Source organism: Engraulis encrasicolus, chromosome 20, assembly GCF_034702125.1.
Source record: "Engraulis encrasicolus isolate BLACKSEA-1 chromosome 20, IST_EnEncr_1.0, whole genome shotgun sequence".
Taxonomy (NCBI): Eukaryota; Metazoa; Chordata; class Actinopteri; order Clupeiformes; family Engraulidae; genus Engraulis; species Engraulis encrasicolus.
The window spans coordinates 51,012,190-51,037,298 of NC_085876.1; the positions used below are offsets into that span (position 1 = coordinate 51,012,190).

The following is a 25,109-nucleotide window of genomic DNA, read 5'->3' on the forward strand; positions in this document are numbered from 1 at the left end:
ATTACAGGATGTTGTAACTTGCAATTCAACATGTTTCAGAATTCTTGTTGTGAGGGAGGGAGGAGTCCCGTCCCGCAGCAGCAGTCAGTGTTGCCAGATTGGGCGGGTGCTCGCCCAATTGGGCTACTTGGGATGAACATCTGCGGGTAAAAATCTGGAAAACCTGTGTTTTTTTCAGCCGTTTTGGGCCCATAGAAGTAATTGTTGTAATTTGTTGAATTTGGGCGGAATTTAGCGCATTTTGGCGGGTTTTGAGAAGCTTTTGGGCGGGATTTGGTCAGACACATATGGCAACACTGGCCACAGGCAGAAACAAGGCAGCAGCCCCCGTTAGTGTAATGACATGTCATCTTAAAGAAAACACTCGGTGCTGAGGTCACGATGCGAGCAGCAGTCTTCTGTTTCATCCTGAAAGGTCAGTCCAGAAACACTGCCAGGCACACAGCCAGTCTGGAAACTAGCAACACACAGAGTGCATCCCAATATGTGTCCTTGTCTCCTCCACTTGTGCTTGTCTCCTCGTCCCGCCTCCTGGCCCCTCCTCCGTGGAGAAAACGATAAAGTTTCCCAGCTGTCAGCCTCGCCACAACAACTTTTGAGGGACTGTTTTTCATTCACCATCCCAATTGCACATGAGAAAAAAACTTTACAATTGAGCTTTTGCAAGATATTGAAATATAATGCTGTTGTCAGTGATGTCATCATGACGGGGAGCAAGTGGAGGAGGCAAGTGGAGGAGGCAAGGTCACATATTGGGATGCACCCACAGCCAGGCTAGGAGCTACTCACAGCCAGTCTAGAACAGTGCTTCTCAACAGGGGTGCCGGGGAAGCATGGCTGATAAATAAATGATGTAATATAATACATATTTGTCTCAATTGATAAGTTAATGTTAGTCAGTGGAGTCTTTCATCTGCCATTTATGCACAATAAAGTACATATAGGTCGCCCCAGTCAGCTGCAACTTCGAACATAGGTCGTGTGACGTCTCAAAATGTGTTACTTTTCTAAGCTTGTGTGGTATCGGATGTGGTGCCATGTTACGTCTTCTTGGTTTGGGGTGCCTTGAATTTTTTCATGAATTGAAAGGATACCTCGCCTAAAAAACGGTTGAGAAACACTGGGTTAAACCATAACACTGCTCTACAGTGGCATGCCACCAGTTACATTAAACCATAACACTCCTTCGCAGGGAAGCTGACGGGGGGGGGGGGGGGGGGGGGTAAAGGGTACGGTTGTCCCGGGCCCAGGGACAGAAAGGGCCCAGAATTGGCTTCTCATTACATTGCATGTATTGGGTGAGGAGGGGGCCTTTTCAGATGACTTTGTCCGGGGCCCAGCCACAGCTGTCAGCGGCCCTGGTCGGCAGTGCTGGTCAACACCACAGTCACGGGGCACGCATGCCGGCGCATAGCGCCATGAGAGATGAGGTGAAATGAAGAGACCCGTCAGACTCCAACATGTGATTATGTAACACAAGACCCAGTTTAATCAGGCCGCAAATATGAATATATTTCCAGCATGCGGTGAACCATATTATACTGTGTGGCTCGTCAGGGCTGGACTGGTCATCTGGCATTTACTCTCCTCTTCTCCCCTCTCCTCTCCTCTCCTCTCCTCTCCTCTCCTCTCCTCTCTCCTCTCCTCTCCTCTCATCCCTTCTCCTCTCCTCTCCTCTCTCCTCTCCTCTCCTCTCCTCTCTTCTCCTCTCCTCTCCTCTCCTCTCCTCTCCTCTCCTCTCCTCTCCCCTCCTCTCTCCTCTTCTTTCTCCTCTCCTCTCCTCTCCTCTCCTCTCCTCTCCTCTCCTCTCCTCTCCCTCCTGTCCTCTCTTCTCTTCTCTTCTCTTTATTTTTTGCAAAAGACTGGAGGGACTCTTTTTTTGTTTACAGGGGTGGGCAAATGTGTTGCAGCTGCCTTTCTCACACTGCAGTTTTGTCACTGGTCCTGCTTACAGGGTTAAGGTGAAAAGGGAAGTGTGCCTCTTCAATTTCTTAGTGGCCTCAGCCAAGTTGGCCATATGGCGAACCCGAAAAAATAGAAATCTTGGGGAGGGGACAACAGACCCCGTGGACGTTTTAAAGGGGATGGTGGGGTGTAGGGTCAAGGTGGAGTTCGCATATTACAAATTGGTGAATGATGTGGATTCTTTTTTGGGAATTTGGGCATTGGGAGGACTGTTGTGTGAGGTGGATGAGGAGGAGAGGTTGGTGTTGAGGCTGTAAGGAGGGAACTGGTTTGGTTTGGTTTTTGGTTTTGTTTTTTCTTTGCTTTGCTTAAAAAATGATGATGTTTTGAAGGCTTTGTAAAAATCTGAATCTTTTGGTCCAATAAAGGACTTTTTAAACCTCTTCTCTTCTCTTCTCTTCTCTTCTCTTCTCTTCTCCGCTTCACTCCTCTCCTCTCTCCAATCCTCTCCTCTTTTCTTAATTTCTTTTCTCTTCTCTTCTCTTCTTTCCACTCCTCTCCACTTCACTCCTCTCCTCTTTTCTTCATTTATTTTCTCTCCTCTTCTCGTTTCTCCTCTCCTCTCCTCTCTCCTCTCCTCTCCTCTCCTCCTCCCCTCTCCTCTGCTCTCCTCACCCCTCTCCTCTCCTTTAAGCCAAAAGTGCCCGGGCCCGATTTCTCCCCCAGGCCAGCCCTGCGGTTCATTGTTATTGGGCAGCAAAGCAGCTATTTAGTGGCCGTGTGTCAGGTCTATTAATTTCCTGCTATTATATGGTTGTGACGTCATCTGTCGAATGCTCCATTCATTTCAACGGGGCTCCCCAACGTTCGGACGTCTGTTATTTTTCGATAACGGACGGGTTGGTCTATAACAGACCGCTGTCAATGGCAACAAGACTTTTCACTGCTAAAGCGACTTTTCAACAAGACTCAGCTGCTGTGATAGACAGCACCCGTTGTCCTGGCTACCGCTGTCAATGGCAACAAGACGTTCACTGCTAAAGCCACTGGCTTGTATACAAGTCAGTGGCTAAAGCGAATGTTTCATATCACTCCGCAGGGTGTCCGGTCTTTTGTCACTCTAATCAGCTGCTGTGATAGACAACACCTGTTGTCCTGGCTAGCCTACCTAGCTGTTGCCTAGCGGTGTTCCACAACGGCACTGTTTTGTTTTGCGCAGCAACAATCTTAACATTAAATAGGTCTAAAGAAATGTCCCCGCATGTGTGAATCATTTAAGTATATCCATATAATAAGCGGGTTAACTTTCGGCGAGTCGGTCGCTTTGTGGAATAGCAGCACTTCAGAGAGAACAAGACCCCTCCGCTCCGCGTCGGGGTCTAAAGATTCTCTCTGTCGTGCTGCTATTCCACGGTAGCGACCTTCTCGCCGAACGTTAACCCTTACCTATTAGCAGGCACGTGCAGAGCATAGTTGCCCACGGTGCCCGAGCAACGGCCCTTTTGCCCACATTGGCTGATATTGCCCTTCCAAGGGAGGGGAAAATAATATGGCAATTATAATTTCATATTTCAATATCATTTGATTTCTTTATAATTCATAATTTTGATTGAATTTTTGTACAATAAAGACTTAAGTCAGTCATACAAATTCATCAGACCCGTCGAGAGTGGGCACGAGCTATGTGAGGTAGGTAGGCTACGCAACAACTCCGGTGGGGAGGGAGATTTTGAAGATGCCTGGGTGTCGGCTAGAGCCCCACACACAGTCTACATATTAGGGTACAAAATATGCTCACAATCAACCTCTCTAATACAATGTTGAGTTTAGAACTTGTAGTTATCATACATCTGACAGCCAGCCAGCGCCACGTTTAGGTAGCAAAAAAACCCGACAGCCAGCTGTAGATATGCCTCGGAAAAATAGGCTAAGATTTCATGTTTCAACTGATTTGCTTTGAAATTCGTATTTTTGATTGAAGCTTCCTAAATTAAGTTTTCAAATTCAGATTCACCTGCACCTCGAGAGATAGGCAAAGAGGGGCAGCATATGCGCGATGCGGGGGGCACGCGCAGCTCTACATGGGAGGGAGGGGGGAACAAGCATGCATAGTCGACCAGGGCAGAGACGCAAAATATGTCGAAGATGTCGTGGGAGTAGAGCGACTGCCCTGACGGCCTGAGGTGAGCTGGAAACACAGCAGACTACACAGTATTAAACTACATGATCACAATTAATGTCTCTTAAAGCCGATCTCGAGTTTAGGACGTTTGATCCTAAATAATCTGACAGCCGGGGTGTGCCACGTTCAGATATTGGGGGAATACGACAGCCAGCTTGCCTTGCTTGCAGTCAACGTTTTACATGGCTCAGGTTGTTTTGTGGAAGGCTACAACTAAGAAACATGCAGATGACATGTCGTTTTATCAAGCAAGAGAGAACTTAAGGGGGTAGGCTAGCTAAAGGAAGCACATCTCTGCAGAGTTGGCTGCGAAAAAAATGAACAGGTGCAGGTGAGGCAGAGAATCTTTTTCAGGATTGTAGAGGTTTGATCTTGGTGAGACCGCTAGGAAAGTGCGTTTTCTTACGCTGATATAGCCTATTCTCCGACCCAGATAGGCTACTGTTTCCACTGTCAATGTCCATGTAATTGAAATAAATCCACTCCACGTGATAACTGACGTTTACTGTTCTTCTCAAGAAATAGGCCTACAAAATGTGCATGAACTAACTAAAATATCTGTAATGAAAATAAAAGGTTATAAAGTCTGCGAGAAGCTCGGAGCTTCAGAGCAACATATAAGAACTGGTGCTCCCACGCCACGGTTCTTTGCGATCTGAAATGAAAGCCGGCTCGTCCATTCTTAAAGCGACAGTACACATTTTTAATATAGGCTACAAAAGACCCAACAAATGACCTAAACCTGTGAATTCTTATTGTTTTAGCTTTCCTATATAATATTCATCATTTTAATCATGGAATATGCCTATTAATTAAATTTCAAATTCAAATTAAATGATCTTTTTGACAATTTTTAACTATTTCTATTTATTATAACTTAAAGTCTACTTTGGCTGCTACAAGGATTATAAAGATGACAGTGGGTTAATTGATTAAGCATCCTCATATTTAGCCTATTAATTTACTCATCATTTCATTTCATTTAAGATGAGGATGACTCAGAGCCACAGACCTCTGCACATAGGGCAGGTAGGCATAAGACTGATAATCTCTGTGACTGATACAGGTTTAAAAACTATCAAGGCTTTTTCTCATAATTTCATTTAATTTAGGGGCAGCCACATACCACACATGAGGAAATGTGGATCAGGAGACATTTAGGGCAGGTGGGCATAAGGCTGATCATCTCTGATATGATTAATAGGTAGGCCTACATGTTTAAAAACTAGCATGTTATATCATATGGTACGCATATTCAGGATACTATACAATAAAAAATATTAATAATTATGACAATAATATACTACTTCTACTACTACTACTAAAAATAATAATACCCATGGTGCAGTTTCCTAAAAATTCTGAAGGCCGCTCATTGTTGATGGGTTTTTTTTTTGTGGGGGGGGGAGGGGGTTGCCCTTTCTTCAGGTTAGAGCAACTGCCCTTTGAAATTCCTGTGCACGTCCCTGCCTATTAGGCCTATGTTGGGCCACTGAAAGGAATACAAAATAAATGTTTCCAAGTTTCATTTCAGCGGGTTCGTCATCTTATGACCTGGTGAACAGTGAATCCGGATTTTTTTCACCGCCCTACAACAGCTGAGCCGCACATTTTCAGCATCACACTACATATTTTGTTATTATCACCCAGTGAGCAGACGGAACGTCTTCTGATTGGCTGAGTAGGTGTCCTTTATTCCCCAGTAGCAGGACACCTATGATGTCATGCGGGTGTCCAAGTTGCTTCTTTTCTGACTTTCTGGCGAAGTGCCGTTACTAGTTCTATCGCATCTGGTTGTCTAGTCAAGACAGTTAATATTGCACCATTCCTTTGCTGTCTGGCCCAGGGGCCTGTGCCGGAGTCATTATCTTTCCCTTCATTGGAGACTGGTCAAAGGCCATTTCAAACTTTGTGCCATTTCACAGCCTGGTATGGTAACACCACTGCCCAAGACAGGAGAGTCCTCCAGCGAGTCATCAAATCTGCTCAACGGACAATCAAATTAGATCTACCCAACATCCAGGATCTTTACAATCAGCTGTGTCTGAGGAGGGCCAAACGAATTATAGCTGATCCGCACCACCCCAGCTACACACACTTCACCCTTCTACCATCTGCCCGGAGATACAGGTACATACGTGCTCACACCAGCCGACTCAGGGACAGCTTCTTCCCTCAATGTATCAGACTGTTGAATTCAAAAACATCAACATAGGAAGGAATCCACTCATCACATCTCCCCTTTCTCCAACCTGCCATTAAAAAAATGCAGCTTTCAACTTTTTTTCCCCCCTTCTTTTTGCCTTTTTACATTCTTTTTAGATGCGTCCCAGCATCTCTATAAGAGGGTCTGTCCGTCCGTCCGTCCGTCCGTCTGAAACGCATTCCTTCAGTTGTGTCTGAAACGCATTCCTTCAATTGTTCCTTCCTGTGGCCACAAGGCGGCAGACTTGCCATTTTGGACCGGAGCGAATGCGTGCAAGCCAGAACGTATGCTATGTGTTCCTGTGGCCACAAGGCGGCAGAGTTGCCATTTTGAACCGGAGCGAATGCGTGCAATCCAGAACGTATGCTATGTTACCCTAACAGGCAAGACTAACTGACGAAGCATTGAGAGACAACTGAGGGGGGCATTCAATTTTCGCCATTGTTTTGCGTTTGGACAATGGGAGGGAACTTTTGGTTCGTCAGAAACTAGCGGAAATTAACTATTTAGAAGTAGGCAGGCAGTTTTTGACACAGATGTTTGTGCTCGGATAGAGGGGCGTTTGCATTGCACAACGCTCCACGACATGGAACCGTAATTAGTTGACAGGCGCAGCGCATAGCCTAAAGCTCTTCCTCTAAACGTGGACCTGTAACATTTGGTTAGCTTTCTCCTTTCATAACATTCACATTTTCCTTTGTGCTTGGATAGACTGGCGTTTGCATGTATAACGCTCCACGACATGGAACTGTAATTAGTTGACAGGCGACCCGCAGCGCAGCTCTTCCTCTAAACGTGGACCTGTAACATTTGGTTAACTTTTTCTTTCTTTCATAACATTCACATTTTCCTCCGCTTTTCCCCAGTCCACAAACTCGGGCTCAGACGTCTGTATGTAGCCTACGAGCCCCCCTTTTAATATTCCCAGCAAGTTTAGGCTACTTATGTCTGCCTTTTCACTCGAACAACAAGTAGGGTGAACATTGGTAAAGTGGGACAACTGGTAAAGTGGGACAGTTAACATTTATCATCAATATCTTCATATTGCTTTACTGTAGCCAATTAAATCTTTTGGATATATTTTCTCTAGCATGTAATGTTTAAAATATAATATTAAGTGTGGTTGTGATGTCTTCCTGGGGGGCGTGATGACATGTCATTCAAAGGCTGAGCCAAAAAAACAACGATTTTGAAAATGACATAGCAATCTGAGGTCAATAATGTTAAGGGCCTAGCACTTTCAAAATTGATGTTAGGCCTCAACAACTGTTTTCATATGAAAGGTGACTTCATTAAGTATCATCTAGTTAAAAAATCATTAATTTTTTTAATAAAATATTTTAATTAGGGGCACATTTTCCACTGTCCCACTTTACCAATGGCTATTGGTAAAGTGGGACAGGGCACATTTTTTATGGTGAAACAGCAAATAGTGTATTATATTTCAATAAAATGTTGCTTATAATTGCTTATTATAAGAAAATTACCAATAAAATCTTGTATTAGTCTCTTTTTCAGTAGTAATATGCATGCTGTATCAGGTTTATGGGTGCGTTGCATGTAAACAGGTTTATGCAACAAATTCTTCATATAAAGGTAGCAAAATGTATGTAAACAAACAGTTTTTACATAAATGTACATATAACAAACTTAAATATCCATGTCAATTGTGTAATAAATAAAATAAAATGTAAAAAGCAGCGATGCCCCACTCTACCAGTGGTCAGGAAGTTCATTCTGAACTTGGCCAGAACTGTTTAAAGCTAAATAATTTCTTCTATGATGAAAATATTTTCTAAATTTCTGCTTGATTTTGTTAAAGACACCCTAGATTTTGAAAATAACATAAAAGTTTGACATGTGATGTAATGGCATTTGCCTACAATGGCAGAAAACCTGAAATTTCTAAAATCGTCCCACTTTACCAATGTTCACCCTAGACAGCTGGGCCATTTGACATACGGTGTGTTACTCGTAGCCTACATAGGGTTTTTTTTTCGTTGGCAGGCTCGTACCCCACAGGTGCTTTTCGTTGTGCTCAGAGAGAACGCGTCTTTCGTAATCGCTTTGCAGTCGTGTGCATTTGATAAACTCTGGCACGGAAGTTCACTGCTTTGTGCCTTGACGGTGAAGCTGGTATTGAAAAAAAGTCCATAATTCACCTAAAGGGTGAACCCATAAGCGCATGATTCACCCAAACGGTTTTATTTATTTATTATTTGTCGATGTTTAGATTCTTTCCCACATGCACATAATGCTGAAATGGCGTGATACTAAAGGTTGTTAGGCCTAATAAATGTCTGGTAATTTGTAATGTAGCCTACTTCATCTAGGCTATGGGAAATTTCAAATCATAGCCTATGGTTCTTTTCCAAATCCAAGAATGATGATAAGCTTATTATACCCTAAACTGCAAAAAATAAAGCCATGTCTCGCCATTTTGCTGCCTTGCTGCCTGCCACAATATTTGGAGTGTCCATGATGACCAATAAACAAAAAGTACATCCTCGGGGGGCGTTGACAGGCTAGGAGGAGGCCAGGGGGGCGTTTGGGGGGAAAAATGGCATAGTTGGAACTGGCATAGAGGGACGTATCTGTTGTCCGCCTGTCGGCCTTGTTTAACATTTTTTGGGACTCCCAGAACAGGGAAGCTTTTCATTGTATATATATGTTTCAAATATAGGCTATATGATGTTTCATATAGGCCTACACATGACAAATAAAATATCTTGTATCTTGTAATCTTGTTAAGGCCTACATAGATTTTTGAGAATTCAGTAGGCTAAACTTGACTTGACCTGGCCAGTCCATCCATGTTTAGGCTAACTGTGGAGGCATGGCTCATTCCTCAGTATGGCTGAAAAAAGACCAAGGGCAACGATTGACCTGCTCCTCTGCTGTTTGCTCGGTCTAAACTAATTGGAAACTTTGTTATAAAATATGTTGTTGAAAATCTTCTGATTTGAATTTTTTTCTGGAAGCTTTCGATGACTGCAGGTCAGGATATCTTTTTCAATGACTCAAAGCTCATTGTGTGGTAAACAATTGGGTCATATCCGCGCTAAATGTGAATGTTTTTTTCAATGAGAAAGGTGCCAACAATGTAATCATGTTTGATGATCTATTCTCTACATTCCATCCTTACCATTTGAACTGTTGTACATTTCTGCAGCGAGAGCGTGGGGATACGTGGGCGTGGCTCTTTGCAAAGGAACATGTTCATTGGTCTGTTTGTATTTTTTACACACCCACTCGCTTTGTGATTGGCGCATCGCACAAAACATGTCAGCTGGTCATGTGACGTAACACTACCAGTTTTGTAAGCAGCTGTCAGCCCATGCGAATAGCAACATAGTAGCAGGTAGCCTATCAGGGTGTTAAATTATGTAATGTGCTATTGTGCACAACGCTCTTTACCATTTTTTATTTAGTGTTATGATCAGTTGATTTAACGGCTACAATTCTTACTGCCCAAAGGAATATATTTCCGACTGTGTCATGGATGGCATTTTGAACTCGATTTTCTCTTCGGAGGCAGAGGAGCTGTATGTCTTGGACTACCTCGCGTATTTTATGATGGTTATGGCACTTATGACTTTCGTAACGCTACTTTTTGAAAACGTGCCTTATGGGAGGTACGCCACCACCAGATACGGATTTCTCGTCAACGTCAAGTTTGCCTGGTTTGTCCAGGAGCTTCCTGCATTTTTTGTACCTGTGTACCTGGTCTTCCTCACGCCAGCATCGAAAACATCCCACCTGCCTAACCAGTTACTTCTTTGCATGTATTTTTGCCATTATGTGCAAAGGTACAGTAGTTATGTCTGCCTTTTTTCATCGTTATTTACTTAAATGCATGCACGTCTTCCTGCATATGTGTCACTACGACTTGTGAAAGAAAAAAACGAGCCTTTTTTTATTGTCATTAGCCCTAAACGAAGTATAATGAGACCTCCCTACAAGGGGCACAGTCCAGTCCCTTATGAACACAGTCCAGCAAGCGTGCATTCAGTGTAGATTATCATGATCCCAGTGACAGCGTTGGGGGAGAAGCTGTTCTTCATTCATGCATTCTTGTTGTGACATCACTAACAAGACATTCTGCCCTTTTTTCAGATCTCTCCTATACCCATTTTTAATCAGAGGAGGTAAAGCGACCCCCTTCGCTTCGTTTGCCCTGGCCTTTGTCTTCTGCGTCTACAATGGCTACCTCCAGACCCGATACCTGAGCCACTATGCAGACTTCCCTTCAGATTGGGTTACACAGCCCTCTTTCATCATAGGTAAGTGGTGTAGGCCTATCTAGAGTGGACCTGGCCAGGGTGGTGTCAGAGAGACTCACTGGAATCTCTGGTTTTGTGTTTGACGCCTCTTGTGATGTCATGTTGTGTGTTGTACTCTATCAGATGTACTGTATAATGTATAAATATGACATCAATGTTGTTCCACTCTGTCATTCTCTATCAATACAAAATGTTATAAAATGATAGTGGAATGGTAGCCTTCCGAAGAGTGTGTGTGTGTGTGTGTGTGTGTGTGTGTGTGTGTGTGTGTGTGTGTGTGTGTGTGTGTGTGTGTGTGTGTGTGTGTGTGTGTGTGTGCTGCACTTGTGAAAGTCCACACGTAATGCATTTGACTTTTCAATTACACTCAATTACACCCTCTCGAATGAATGAATGAATGAATGAATCGAAAACTGTAAGAATGCACCACTAACATTCAAAACTGGTAAAATGGTGAACTTGCCATTATATCACTGTCATCTGCACCGGGACCCCTCTAGAATGAATGAATGAATGAAAGCCTAGTAGTACTGTGCATGGCTATGGATGTCCCAGATGGCGTGTCATACTGTATAGGCCTAACTAGTCGTGTCATCCAATGATTGTTTCCGGCACGTTCCGTAGCGGCACTGTGTGTGTTTGTGACATTTGAGTACATTCGTTCATTCTTTCATTCTTTTGAAGAAAAAAAGGAGCAAGATGAGCAAAACTCCTTCTGCCTATGTCAGTGTTGATAACAAAATAAAACAACACACTTCAAAGTAACTCCAATGTAGGATTTAAAACAATACAATTCAAGACCAATTGGAATCAGCACAATGAATTTGCTGTATGTTGCTCCCATGAGCTCCCAAGAACAGCTTTCTGGTGTGCAGAGTAGCCGTCGTCTTGAACTCTTCTGTAAGTTGCTAAGTTGATTTTCTTATGACCAACATGGAGTGAATTGACAGGCATGGTTCTTTTTTTCTCCAGCATTTTTTCCCATTTCAATTTTGCACGTGTGTGTTATTTTGTGTTTGTGCAGGAGGCCTTCTGTGGTTGTGTGGGTGGCTCATCAATGTGCATTCGGACCACATCCTGCGGAACCTTAGGCAGCCAGGGGAGACTGGATACAAGATACCCAGAGGTATATTATATTACACTACAATACATTACATTACACTACACTGCACTACATTGCACTACATAACATTAGGGAGAGAAGGACTACAAGATACCCAGGGGTATATTACATTACACTACACTACACTACATCACATTACATTAGGGAGAGACTGACTACAAGATACCCAGAGGTACACTACACTACATTACACTGCATTACATTACATTACATTAGGGAGAGACGGGCTACAAGATACCCAGAGGTACATTACATTACATTACATTGCACTACACTTAGAGTTGTAGTGACATATAGTTATTTACAGGGTGTTATTGGTTTTAGTCCCTGGAGCAGTGTGGGGTTAGGTGCCTTGCTCAAGGCTACCTCAGCCATGGAGTGAGACGGGGAGAGGTAAGGATGAGATTCGAACCTGCAACCGTCTGATCTAAAGCCCATCTCTTTAACTACTGGGCCATGACAAATTTGTCCTCAAGTATTGAAAACTTGAAATCTCAGACACCTGCAGAAGCTTTGTGATGGGTTAGACCAGGGGTGGGGAACCTATGCCTGGTGGGCCATTTGCGGCCCTTAAAGGCGTTTTATCCGGACCCGAGACAATTTTAATGTTATGCAGCTTCACATGAAAGGACATATTTAGCAAAAGAATCTTAGAAATTACATTTGCAATTAATACAATTAAGTTATATTCAGGGGACCTGAGAAGGCGGGGTCTGTTTTAAAGGTGGATGCCTTCACTATAGGCCCAAAGTGCAGGGGGAAATCCTGGTATGTGTTCATAGTACAGCCCTCGGAGGACTTTTACGGCCCTCGGAGTAATTTGAAGTGGCCCTCGAATGAAAAAGGTTCCCCACCCCTGGGTTAGACATTGGCAGTGTTTGTTTCTCTACAAGTCTGGGGCCGGATAAAAGCATCTGGCGGGCCGCATCCGGCCCCTGGGCCTTGTATTTGTCAGCCCTGGGCTACAAGATCCTCAGAGGTATACCACCACAAACATCTCCGGGAGTCGGTTGGGAGGGCAGGCAAGCGAGCGAGTGGGCAGGCAGGCGGGCGGACATCCAGGCAGGCGGGCAGCTGTCTGTGGCCACAAACAAATGATTGAATTACACCGAGAAACCCGCGTCTCATAGAGGGATTTGCATCGCAGCAAGTTGAATTACTGTTACACACACACACTCAAAATAGTTTTGTGAACTCTCTGGCATACACACACACACACTCAGAATAGATATGTGAGGTCGCGGGCCAGCCCGCACACTGAGCATTTCGTTGCCACTTGACATACCTGGAGAAATCAGATACAAGTCATGGTGGCACTAGATGCCGACAGGACACTTCGAGAAGCAGAGTAGAGAGAGAGAGAGAGAGAGAGAGAGAGAGAGAGAGAGAGAAGGAGCCAATGACTGTGCGTGTGTGTGTGTTTTGTGGAGGCATACAAAATACTGTATCGTCATGGTGTCCTTTGGACAGATATTTCTCTAAAAGAGGTGGACAGGGAGACTCGCAGTTCCTAAAGTGAAAACGCGTACGGCCAATGACATTGGAAAAGTGTGTTTGTGTGACACAGAGCGAGACATTCACTCTCACACACACACACACACACACACACACACACACACACACACACACACACACACACACACACACACACACACGAGAGAGCGAGAGGGAGAAAGAAAGAAAAAAAACAACCCCCCTGGCAAGGTGACATTAATTCCCCTGTTTGGCCCGGCTTATTCAGCACAGCTGACTTTTCAACTGTAATGTTACGCCTGTGGCCAGCTGCACAGCTGATGCACTACAACAGTGGTTCCCAACCTTTTATAAACAAACGCCCCCTTGACCTCTTCATAGGCCTCCCAACGCCCCTGTTACCTCATGCTGCCGGCCTGCCTCAGCCTGATAAACCACCCTAATTTAGTCTGGCCCTGATGAACGATACCTCCGAAGATTGTTGATGACAACCGTGCCGGGGCTCTGACCAATCAGCAATCTTTGCCATTAATGTGCTTTCCCAACGGCGTTGCAAGCTTCGTCGTCACTCCCTCAAAACCCCACCCGCTTTGATTCAAAACAAATCTCTGCGTTGCACAGTGTTCAAAATGTTTTCGATCCGAGGCCAGACCCACTCGCCAGCCAAAAAATGTTGGCGTCCAGCGGGTGGCGCTGGTTTACTAGGCTATGCCTGCCTACTTTCTACCTGCCTCTGTGCCTGCCTGTCTTGACGTGAGGGGCAGGCTACAGCATATGATGATGAATAGCACATAACATTATTCCTCCTAACAGTGCTGTGCTGCTGCCTCTTGTGGTGTTCACACTCTGCTGTTGTTACTGGACCCCGTTTCTCGGCAGTAGTGTTGCTAAATAGTTAGCAACTTAGTAAGTTGCCAACGGGAAATGGCATTGCAACCAAGTAAGTCGCTAACTTGGTTAGCAATGACATTGTCGAGAACCGGGGTCCAGGACTCCACTGCTTCAATGTGGCAGGGCCTGGAATGCAATGTGTGTTAGGGTGCATCAGATGCCCCCTATGAAAATATATTGCCTTGGCCCTATAGTAAAAATGTTCTACACCCAGTAGAAACACACTGTGTAAAATATTTTGAAATTTGGATGAAGTCTACCGGGGCCACCAGCCCCATGAAAATACAAAATAATGGTGATAGTCAGAATCTTGGAATAGAAATGGACATTTTGCTGCACAAAGCTACCCAATAAAAAACATATTGTCTCAGCTCTGTGATAAAAATGTTCTATGCACAGTAAAATCACTCTGTGTAAAATATGTTGAAATTTAGATGAATTCTACCGGGTCCACCAGGCCCATGAAAATACAAAATAATGGTGATGGTGATGGGCAACCTGGATTCCAAAGCTGAAGTCCAGTGCCACATATTCCAAATGACATACCTAGTTTTACCTTTCCAGTTAGGGCAATTGGACAGGTAAAACCAGGTAATTTGAAATCTGTGGCACTGGATTGTAGCTTTTGAATCTAGGTTTGCCATTGTCTTAAAACAGAGGTGGACAAACCGCGTGACACATTTGCCCCAGCCAATATAATGAACCAGCTGAGCCTAATTACCACTTAAGCCAGGTTGATGAGGTAATTAGTGAGATCACCTGTATTGTGAGCACAAACAGAAGGAATATCTAAGCAGGTTGTGTATTCAGTCGATCCACTTACACAGACTTCAGTCTCAGGACAGACTGATGGTCAAACTGCTATATTTAGGCAAATTTGCTCTTTTGCAACACAATATCAATTCTTTGCTGCCTTGGACCACTGCTAGTATCAAGCAAGAGATTGCAAAGCTGCATGACTGTTATATTTGTGTGTTTCACCTGTGGGCCTACAATTCATGGAGGAACATCTGTACTAAAGCTGTGAATGTTCCTTGGAATGCCTAGGCTACAAAGCAGTCAATACAACTGTATTGAAGAGTGCCATTACTTCTTTATCCCATCGCCTGTGGTAGTATTTCACTTTACTCCATCAGATGAGTACCATAACTTACCTGAGAGGCCCTTGGCAATGGACTCTGGACCTGGTGATACCCATGACATACCTAGAAGCCACTTAAGTACAGGTTTTGGGAAGCCACTCTTTCCAACATCACATACAGTTGTATTGTATGTACTCTATTGAACTACTGCAGGGATTTCTTTAAAAAACACAGGTCATTCCAAGGAGCATTCACAGCTTTAGTACAGATGCTCCACCAGGTATTAACAGCTACCTGTACAATCCTGTAGGCCCACAGGTGAAGCACACAAAAGTCATACAACTTCGCAATCTCTTGCTTGATACTGGCAGTGGGTCAGCTGGTTCATTATATTGGCTATATTTGGAATATGTGGCACTGGACTTTGGAATCCAGGTTGCCCATCACTATCACCATTGTTTTGTATTTTCATGGGCATGGTGGACCCAGTAGAATTAATCTAAATTTCAACACATTTTCCACAGAGTGATTTTACTGTGCATAGAACATTTTTTTTATCACACAACTGAGACAATATGCAGCAAAATGTCCATTTCTATTCAGGGCTGGACTGGGCGATAAATAGGGCCCGGGCACTTTTGGATTTAAGGGGGCCCCCTCATTATTATTAGTGCCGGAGAACTGACTCACCGGTGGGCCCCGCACCCTCATGGGCCCCTATTTTCAGTAATGTAAAAAATAAAAAAATGGGGGCCCACGAGGGTGCGGGGCTCACCGGGAAATGCCCGCCATGCCAGATGGCCAGTCCAGCCCTGTTTCTATCCAAGATTTTGACTATCACCATTATTTTCTATTTTCATGGGGCTGGTGGCCCCGGTAGACTTCATCCAAATTTCAAAATATTTTACACAGAGTGATCTTACTGTGCATAGAACATTTTTATCACAGAGCTGAGACAGTATATTTTTTATTGGGTAGCTTTATGCAGCAAAATGTCCATTTCTATTCCAAGATTCTGACTATCACCATTATTTTGTATTTTCATGGGGCTGGTGGCCCCGGTAGACTTCATCCAAATTTCAAAATATTTTACACAGTGTGTTTTTACTGGGTGTAGAACATTTTTACTATAGGGCCAAGGCAATATCTTTTCATAGGGGGCAACTGATGCACCCTAATGTGTAGCGTTCGAGACAACAGCATCAATATCAGCTTGACTTGCTTAAAATAAAAAAAAACGAATTAATATTGTGGTTTTGTACCCTTAGCAGTGAGGTTATGGTTATGTCAGGGTGTCTGCGGGGTCTTAAAAAGTCTAAAAAAGTCTAAAATTACACATTTTCCATTTTAGGCCTAAAAAAGTCTAAAATATTGGGATATTTTGCAGTGCAAGTCTAAAATTATTAGTAATTAATAAAGTAATTTAAGACCTAGGTTTCAAAGCAAAGTATCGACAATGGATGAATGTTTATTTGTTTTATTACACTTTGTTTTTACGTCCTTTTCCACGCCGCTCTTTTGTTTCTGATATGTGTACGCGAGTATATATAGTCAATTGACCGCAATCTGACTTTATTTATTTTTTAATACTCCGCGAAGGTCTAAAATTTAGCCTATGATGGTCTAAAAAAGGTCTAAAAAAAGTCAAAAATTGCACTTGTTAAAACCTGCAGACACCCTGCTGTCTTTTACAGGCTGATATTTGGTCACTGGCAAACAATCTCGAACAGTCATAAGATTATTGTTAAAATCTTGACTGGGTTGAAGTGCCTAGCGGTGGTCTGCAAAACTATCTGGGAGATGTTCTAGTTCTCCTGATGTTTTCCAGATTATTATTTATGCCAGACCTCCAGGACTTGGAGTGAGAGGAGGTCTCCCTCACACACCCACAACTATGCATGTGTTATTGATGCACAAGTACACACACACACACACACACACACACACACACACACACACACACACACACACACACACACACACGTTGTCCACATGGGTTCGGGCCTCGTAGTGGTAACGTGACATCAGTATTATAAATAGGTGGCCTTTGCCGTGTTCCTCAATGACCCTAGCAACACACCGACCCACCCTGCCCTCAGCAACAAACCGACCCACCCTGCCCTCAGCTCACTCACTGCAGCCCGGCATGATATGTGGCAGCAGAGAGAGAGAGAGAGAGAGGGGAAAGTAAGGGAAAATGGAAAGATGGGGGGGGGGGTCGTACTCTGAATTCTCTCTCTCTCTCTCTCTCTCAGGGTGAAGGATCCTCTTGTCATGTCTGAGAGAGAGTAAGAGTAGCAGACAACAGGCCCACTAAACAGCAGGCCCACTACAAAACACTGAATAAAAACTGCAATAAATAACTACAACAGACACAGACAAACCATACACACACACTAACTCACACAATGAATGTCTTTAAAATGCTGTTACCTGTATCTGTGCAGAATTTAGTGTGCAAATGGCTTTTGGATGAAAACTGTCTTTTAGTCTGTTTGGTCATATTTGACATTCATTCAATCATTCATTCAATGGCCAATGAGCTGACTCTGATCCGTGGTAATCACAATGACGAGATGGATGCAAAAAAAAGATGGCAGCATTGCCTCTGCCTCGTCATTTGGAAATCTATGTGATGCCTGACTCCTGAGCAATGAAGAGCTAGTATGACCATGGTTGCATGCTGTTCTCTCTCTGTGTCTCCCTCTCTCTCTGCCTCTTTCTCTCTCTCTCTCTCTCTCTCTCTCTCTCTCTCTCTCTCTCTCTCTCTCTCTCTCTCTCTCTCTCTCCATCTCCCTGCAGGTGGGCTGTTTGAGTTGGTCTCGGGAGCGAACTTCTTTGGTGAGATCGTGGAGTGGGCAGGCTTTGCCCTGGCCGGTAACTCCATCCACAGCCTGGCGTTTGCCATCTTCACCGCGGTCGTGTTGGCCAGCAGAGCCGTGGCTCACCACAAGTAAGTACACAGACTGGCATCATGTAAAGGCGTATGTATCTCATGCCACAGACTGGCATCATGTAAAGGCGTATGTATATAAGTACTGTGCCACATACTGGCACCATGTAAAGGCGTATGTATATAATGCCACAGACTGGCATCATGTAAAGGCGTATGTATCTCATGCCACAGACTGGCATCATGTAAAGGCGTATGTATCTCATGCCACAGACTGGCATCATGTAAAGGCGTATGTACAGTCCCAGGAAAAAGTTTGTACACCCTTTGAAATGTCTTACCTTTCTGTCAAAATTGGTCATAAAACATGGTCTGATCTTCCTGGAAATCACAAGAAGGAACAACCAGTGTCTGCTTTAACTAATTCAACCCTAACATTTACAAGTTTTCATATTTTCATTGGCCATAAGATGTAAAAATTCACAGGACAGCAAGGCATAAGTAAGTACACCCTTGCATTCAATAGGTTTTATCCCTAAGTTAGTCGCAATAGCCTCAACCAGATGTTTCCCGTAGTTGCAGATCAGATTAACAAAACAATCTGGATGTATCTGGTCTCCCTCTTCTTTAGAAAACTGCCTCTCATCAGCAAGGTTTATGGGATGTCTGGAGTGCATAGCTTTCTTGACTTCATGCCATATAATCTCAATTGTTTTTGTCAGGGCTTTGACTGGGCTATTCCAGAATGTGTATTTCATTATTATGAAGCCATTCTAAAGTCGATTTGCTTCTAAAGTATGGGTTGTTGTCACATTTCAGCACCCATCCTCTTGTGTGCTTCAACTGTGTGACAGACTACCTCACTTTTTTCTGCAAAATGTCTCGATAAACTTCTGAGTTCATTGTTCCACTGATAATAGCAACCTGAAAAGGGCCTGAGGCAGCAAGGTAGCCGCATATAATGATGCTCCCACCACCATACTCAAAGGTGGAGATGATGTTTTGGTGAAGGTGTGGTTCTCCAGTTCTCTTCCAAACATGACATTGTGTGTTCCCCTGAACAATTCAACTTTGGTTTCAACGTTGGTCTACAGAATATTTTGCAGTAATTCTATGAAGCATATAAATGCTTTTTCGCAAACCTCAAAGGTGCAGCAATATTTTTTTGGACAGAACCCCATTAATTTTAGATTGGCAGAATGAATCCCATTTTTAGCTGTTCTTGGTTACCTCTCCTCTTCTGAGTATGGTGGCGGGAGCATCATTATATGCGGCTACCTTGCTGCCTCAGGCCCTTGACAGTTTGCTATTATCAGTGGAACAATGAACTCAAGTTTATTGTGATATTTTACAGAAAAAAACGTGAGAAAGTCTGTCACACAGTTGAAGCACACAAGAGTATGGGTCCTGAAATGTGACAACAACCCATACTTTAGAAGCAAATCAACTTTAGAATGGCTTCATAATAATGAAATACACATTCTGAAACACAGTCAAAACCCTGACAAAAAACAATTGAGATTATATGGCATGAAGTCAAGAAAGCTATGCACTCCAGACATCCCACAAACCTTGCTGACGAGAGGCAGTTCTCTAAAGAAGAGGGAGACAAGATACAAACAGATTATTTTGTTAATCTGATCTGCAACTACAGGACAAGTCTGGTTGATGATATTGCAACTAACTGAGGGTTAAAACCTACTTAATGCAAGGGTGTACTTACTTATGCCCTGCTCTCCTGTGAATGTTATGGCCTTATGACCAATACAAATATGATAACATGTAAATGTTTGGGTGGAATTAATTAAAGCAGACTCTGATTGTTCCTTCTTGAGATTTCAGGGAAGATCAGACCATGTTTTATGATCAATTATGACAGAAATGTAAGAAATTTCAAAGGGTGTACAAACTTTTTCCTGGGACTGTATATAAGTACTGTGCCACATACTGGCACCATGTAAAGGCGTATGTATATAATGCCACAGACTGGCATCATGTAAAGGCGCATGCATCTCATGCCACAGACTGGCATCATGTAAAGGTGTATGTATCTCATGCCACAGACTGGCATCATGTAAAGGCGTATGTACTGTATCTCATGCCACAGACTGGCATCATGTAAAGGCGTATGTATCTCATGCCATAAGTACTGTACTGTGCCACAGACTGGCATCATGTAAAGGCGTATGTATCTCACGCCAATGCATTCTGCGTTGAGGTTAGGGGTGTTAATCAGAGTCCTCATAGTAATTTGATTCGATATCGATTTCTTAGGCCAACAATTTGATTATTTCTTGATACTTACGAACGCTCCACAATTTGAGGTTTGGTTTCACTGCTCCACATTGGCACAGTATGCCATTTGATGTTTGGTGTGGTGTAAATCTAATGACACATATTCACTATCGAGAGCCTTACCAGCCATATGTTTTTGCAGCTGTGCATCGGCAGCCTCTGATCAAAACATAAAACTGTATATGATACAAGGTTATAGGGTTACGTATGTCATGCAGTGAAACTGCTCCCTTCCTGTTTGATATTGAGACCAGGGGATCATATATTTTCTGAAAGCTAATGACTGCTGTGCTTGAAAAGTTATCCGTGTTTTTAAATAGGTGTGTACTCTTTGTGGTATTGGCTGATGGTGATATTCCACCATAATTCCACCATATATTTGCAATAAAACACTTATCGACCTTATTATTCACGGTAACAAGGGAAGAGCCATTACTATTTGGAGAGCAGGTGCTAGCTAGTGCTAAATCATTCAGGAGGGCTATGGACTGCCTACACGGAAGTAGTAAACAGGGAAAGGGTTTTGCGTGCAAAACATTGAAATGGGCGGAGTCAGTGGGCGTTCTAGAGTTTTACTTACCAATACCACCCTACAAAATCAAAGTGCAGTAACGACACCAATATTGAAACTGATTAAAAAAAACGCCTTCAAAGTATTGGTTTTAAGTTGTATATTGTAGTTACTGCAAATTTCACAAAGCAATATCCCCAAAATTAGTCACATTTGGACCATAAGGCTTTGACACAAGATAAAGGAGGTGTTACGAGAACCATTTCCAGTCTAAACTTAATTTTAGATTGAACTTAATTTTAAGTTTAGCAAACAAAATATTACTGCACTTATGCCTTTGTCTGGCAGAATACATGTTGTAATATGCATGGGGAATGATGAACACAAATGCTGAATGTTGTCTTCCTCTTGCAGGTGGTACCTCTCCAAATTTGAAGACTATCCGACATCAAGAAAAGCTCTAGTGCCTTTCATTTTTTAAAGTTGTGCGTGTGTGTGTGTGTTTCTTTTTTTTGTATCTGGACTACTCTTTGACCAAGTCAGCCTTGGGAATATTTTTTGTCCCCCAAGAACTCACATCATGGAACTCATGCCTGTAATTCTGCCTGTGAAGAGCTAATCTCATTGTTTTTAATGCTGTGAAATGGCTTCGTTCTTCCACCACATTGTGCACTGCGGAGCTGTGAGCAAGGAAATTGGATTTTGCTGGAGCAAGGATTTCCTCAACAAGGCTCTTGCTGTCTTTTTTTCCCCCCGCACATGCTGAGCAAAACACTACATCTGAGCTGAAGAGGCGGCTCTTTTTTGAAGAGGACACGAGTCAAACCGATATCCCAACATGCGTCACTTGTCCCTCAGTAGGCTTAAGCAATCATCTGTTGCTTTCTACATGCTGCAGAGCACGTTTTTCTCTGGTGCTCCGAAAAACAAGAGCAAGGTGCTTCTTCCCGATATCAGGGGCCTAGACTACAAAGCTGCTTCAGCAGTAAACCAGGTTAAGTTAAGAGGTAAATCATCTAATAGAAGAGTCCCCATGATTTACCTCTTATCTTAACCTGGCTTTACTCCTGAACCAGCGTCTTAGTATATGCCCAGGGACGTTGTGAACTGGCTTTGTTTGACGTGTTTTTGCTACTCTCATCAAAATACATTTAAAAAATAACAAATAATGACTACACAGCAGCATTATAGCATGCACTTTCATGTTTGTCTTCATACTGTAACATACTACTACATATGTTTTATTATCTTACAATACCATTACATCGTGGTTTACAGTGTTATTATTTTTACAATACCATTACATTACTTTACAAAACCATAGTGTTGTACATTGGGAGGCAGTGTGATGCTTCCATGTCTATGGCTTAAAGGGGAAATATAGAAGGGGGTGGTCTGCCTGACTGTGGCAGGAGAAAGGGAAAAGGGGATGGTCTCTCTGGCTGGGGGGGGTGTCAACCTCTGTCCCCCAGCCACACCACTTATTTTTGCTCAGAGTCTAGCCCACTAAACTAGCTAATAGACAAGGGCATGGTGCAACAGAATACTGTGAAACTATGTTGTTTGCATGTTGAAGTGAGGCCTCTGTCCGTTCACAAACTTCTATTTTACAAACAACTTTACATTACATTCAGCAGACGCTTTCACAAAGTGACTGACGAGGAGGCCATACAGGTTAGGGGAATGTTACAGAAGACAGCATTACTGAATGGAGCACCAAGGTGGACAATAAACATTACACATGTGTATGGGATGGTGATGTATTCATTATTTTAATGATTATGACATTGATGCATTACAATGTGACATTGGGCTGAAAGTAGAGTGAGTATCTGCTTTTTGGCTAGAGCTCGGTTTACCACATTAAGAGAAACGATCCACTGTGCTTACAGTGAGACACAACTAACGCAACTTCTAAATAGAGCGTACTAATACTTTGAATGTACCATGAAGAAGACAAATGATGTTCTATACTGTGATGACAAGGACTTAAAGACACCAGGAGTAATTGTGTTTACTTAACCTAACTTTGGAGTGGAACATGGGCATACCTTGAATGTATTGTTTACTTTGAGTGCTGTCCTTCAATAGGAATGTTTTTTTTTCTTCAAACTCTTCATATTCATTCCATAATGTTCAATAAATTCCGATTGTTACTGGCTATTCATATGCTCTTAACATAGATATTGTCTGTTTCCTGAATATATCATTCCCAAATGCCGTTCAGAACTGTGTCATTTTTGTTGCGTATTATTTTGTTTGAGTATTGTTGACCTACTGTGTCTCCTGCATAATTTAATAGCTGGGTCGATGGGTCCTCAAATCACTGCCTGTTAAACCCATTGACGCCTAAGGCACCTGCAAAAAAGGGTGCTGAATGCCTGAGCCCTTTTTAAGAAAAGCTGCCCTCAGCCTATAAAAACCTAAATATCTCAGCTTCTGAAGCACATAAAGATATGCACTAAGTTGCAATTAAACACTGAGACCCTCATCTTTCATTAGAATGTGTTCATTAATCTCAAACAAATAGAGCTTTTTAATAAAGTTGTCTCAAATCTCATGAGCCTGAATGTTGCGTAATGCAACTCCAGGCGCCAGGGCCAATGTTGCGCAATGCAACATCAGGCATCAATGGGTTAAATGGTGTCTGGAGATCTGTTCTTCACACCATGAGAAGAGGGGCTGCACATACAGAAGTGCAGGGGTGGGGAATAGGAATGCAAACAATTAATCGAGTTTAATCGATCAATGCATTAATCGCAATTAATCGCCAATTCAACTGACAAGAGACCCATCTGAAATGGGCATGAGAAGAGTGTGTGGGAAGAGGGGTGTGAATAGTGGGAATATTTAAATGTAGCAATTTATCTCACTTTTTAATAGACATTTTTAGATTTACACGTTTTTTTTCAAGAAACGTGGAGATTTCGGGGGAAAAACGCTGCTTATCAATTAATCGTAAGTCGATCGATAAGGCTATCAACTAACGATTAATGAATTAATCGATAATTTGCATACCTAGTGGGGAACATATGTCTCCAGGCCGTCTTATCCGGCCCTCAACATAATTTTAACGCTATGCAGTTTCACATTAAATATATCATGTTTTTGTAAAGAAATGTTAGAAATTACATTTGCAATACAATTAACTTACATTTTCACGGGACCTAGTGAAGGTGAGGTCTGTTGTAAAGGTGGCCGCCTTCAATAAAGGTCTAAAGTGCAAGGGGATGTCCTGGTTTGTGTTCATATGCGGCCCTTGGAGGACTTTGTACAATTTGAAGTGGCCCCTCGGACGAAAAACGTTTCCCACCCCTGCAATAGTTCCTGTGTACATCAAACAAATCAAAATCATTTTAGGCATCACCAAAAATGTACGTTCTTGTGGTGCGGTTTCTGTCATTCATTTCATTGGCTCTGCAGAGTGTAGAATGGAAAGACGGATGGCCTTTTTGCATGTTTATATTGCGTGGAGATATCTAGTCTACACCTTATCAGTGGAGTGTCACGAGTCACGACAGGCAGGGAGACATGCCACAGACATGCTGCAACACAGCTCCCTCCTATTGACGTGCTGGCCCCACTTCCCCACGACCACTACTGCTCCCACAACTGGTGTGTGTGTGTGTGTGTGTGTGTGTGTGTGTGTGTGTGTGTGTGTGTGTGTGTGTGTGTGTGTGTGTGTGGGGTTGTTATGAGGGTTGGGGTGTTTGTGTGTGAGCGTGCGTGCATGCATGCGCCGCTGACCGCTTGGGCCGGGCCCGCGACAAAGTCATCTGAAAGGGCTCCCCACCTTCCCAATACATGCGATTTAATGAAAGCACAATTGTGCTCCCCCTCTCTCCCTGGGCCTGGGACAACAGACCCCTTTGTCCTCCCTTGTCGGCTTCCGTGTGTGTGTGCATTACAATATGCGACCTTGCCTCCTCCACTTGTGCTTGTTTCCTCGTACCAGGAAGTAATATGTTATGATGACATCACTGACAACAGCATTATATTTCAATATCTTGCAAAAGCTCAATTGTAAAGTCTTTTTCTCATTTGCAATTGGGATGGTGAATGAAAAGCAGTCCCTCAAAAGTTGTTGTGGCTAGGCTGACGGCTGGGAAACGTTATAGTTTTCCCCACGGAGGAGGGGCCAGGAGGCGGGGCGAGGAAACGAGCACAAGTAGAGGAGGCAAGGTCGCATACTGTAACGCACCCTGTGTGTGTCATGTGTGATCCAACAGTGTTCAGACCTGCCATCTGCTATACAATCCAGGGGT

The 25,109-nt window shown here is 43.2% G+C and overlaps 1 protein-coding gene across 1 annotated transcript; it reads left to right on the forward strand.

Annotated features, from left to right (window-relative positions):
* The first annotated feature begins 9,636 nt into the window (after window positions 1-9,636).
* Window positions 9,637-23,065, forward strand: srd5a1 (steroid-5-alpha-reductase, alpha polypeptide 1 (3-oxo-5 alpha-steroid delta 4-dehydrogenase alpha 1)). Its single transcript, XM_063184996.1, has 5 exons — window positions 9,637-10,102; window positions 10,410-10,576; window positions 11,601-11,702; window positions 17,948-18,098; window positions 21,259-23,065. Exons 1-5 carry the CDS (start codon window positions 9,792-9,794, stop codon window positions 21,323-21,325), a joined length of 798 nt encoding a protein of 265 aa, XP_063041066.1. The 5' UTR covers window positions 9,637-9,791; the 3' UTR covers window positions 21,326-23,065.
* Window positions 23,066-25,109: the final 2,044 nt, after the last annotated feature.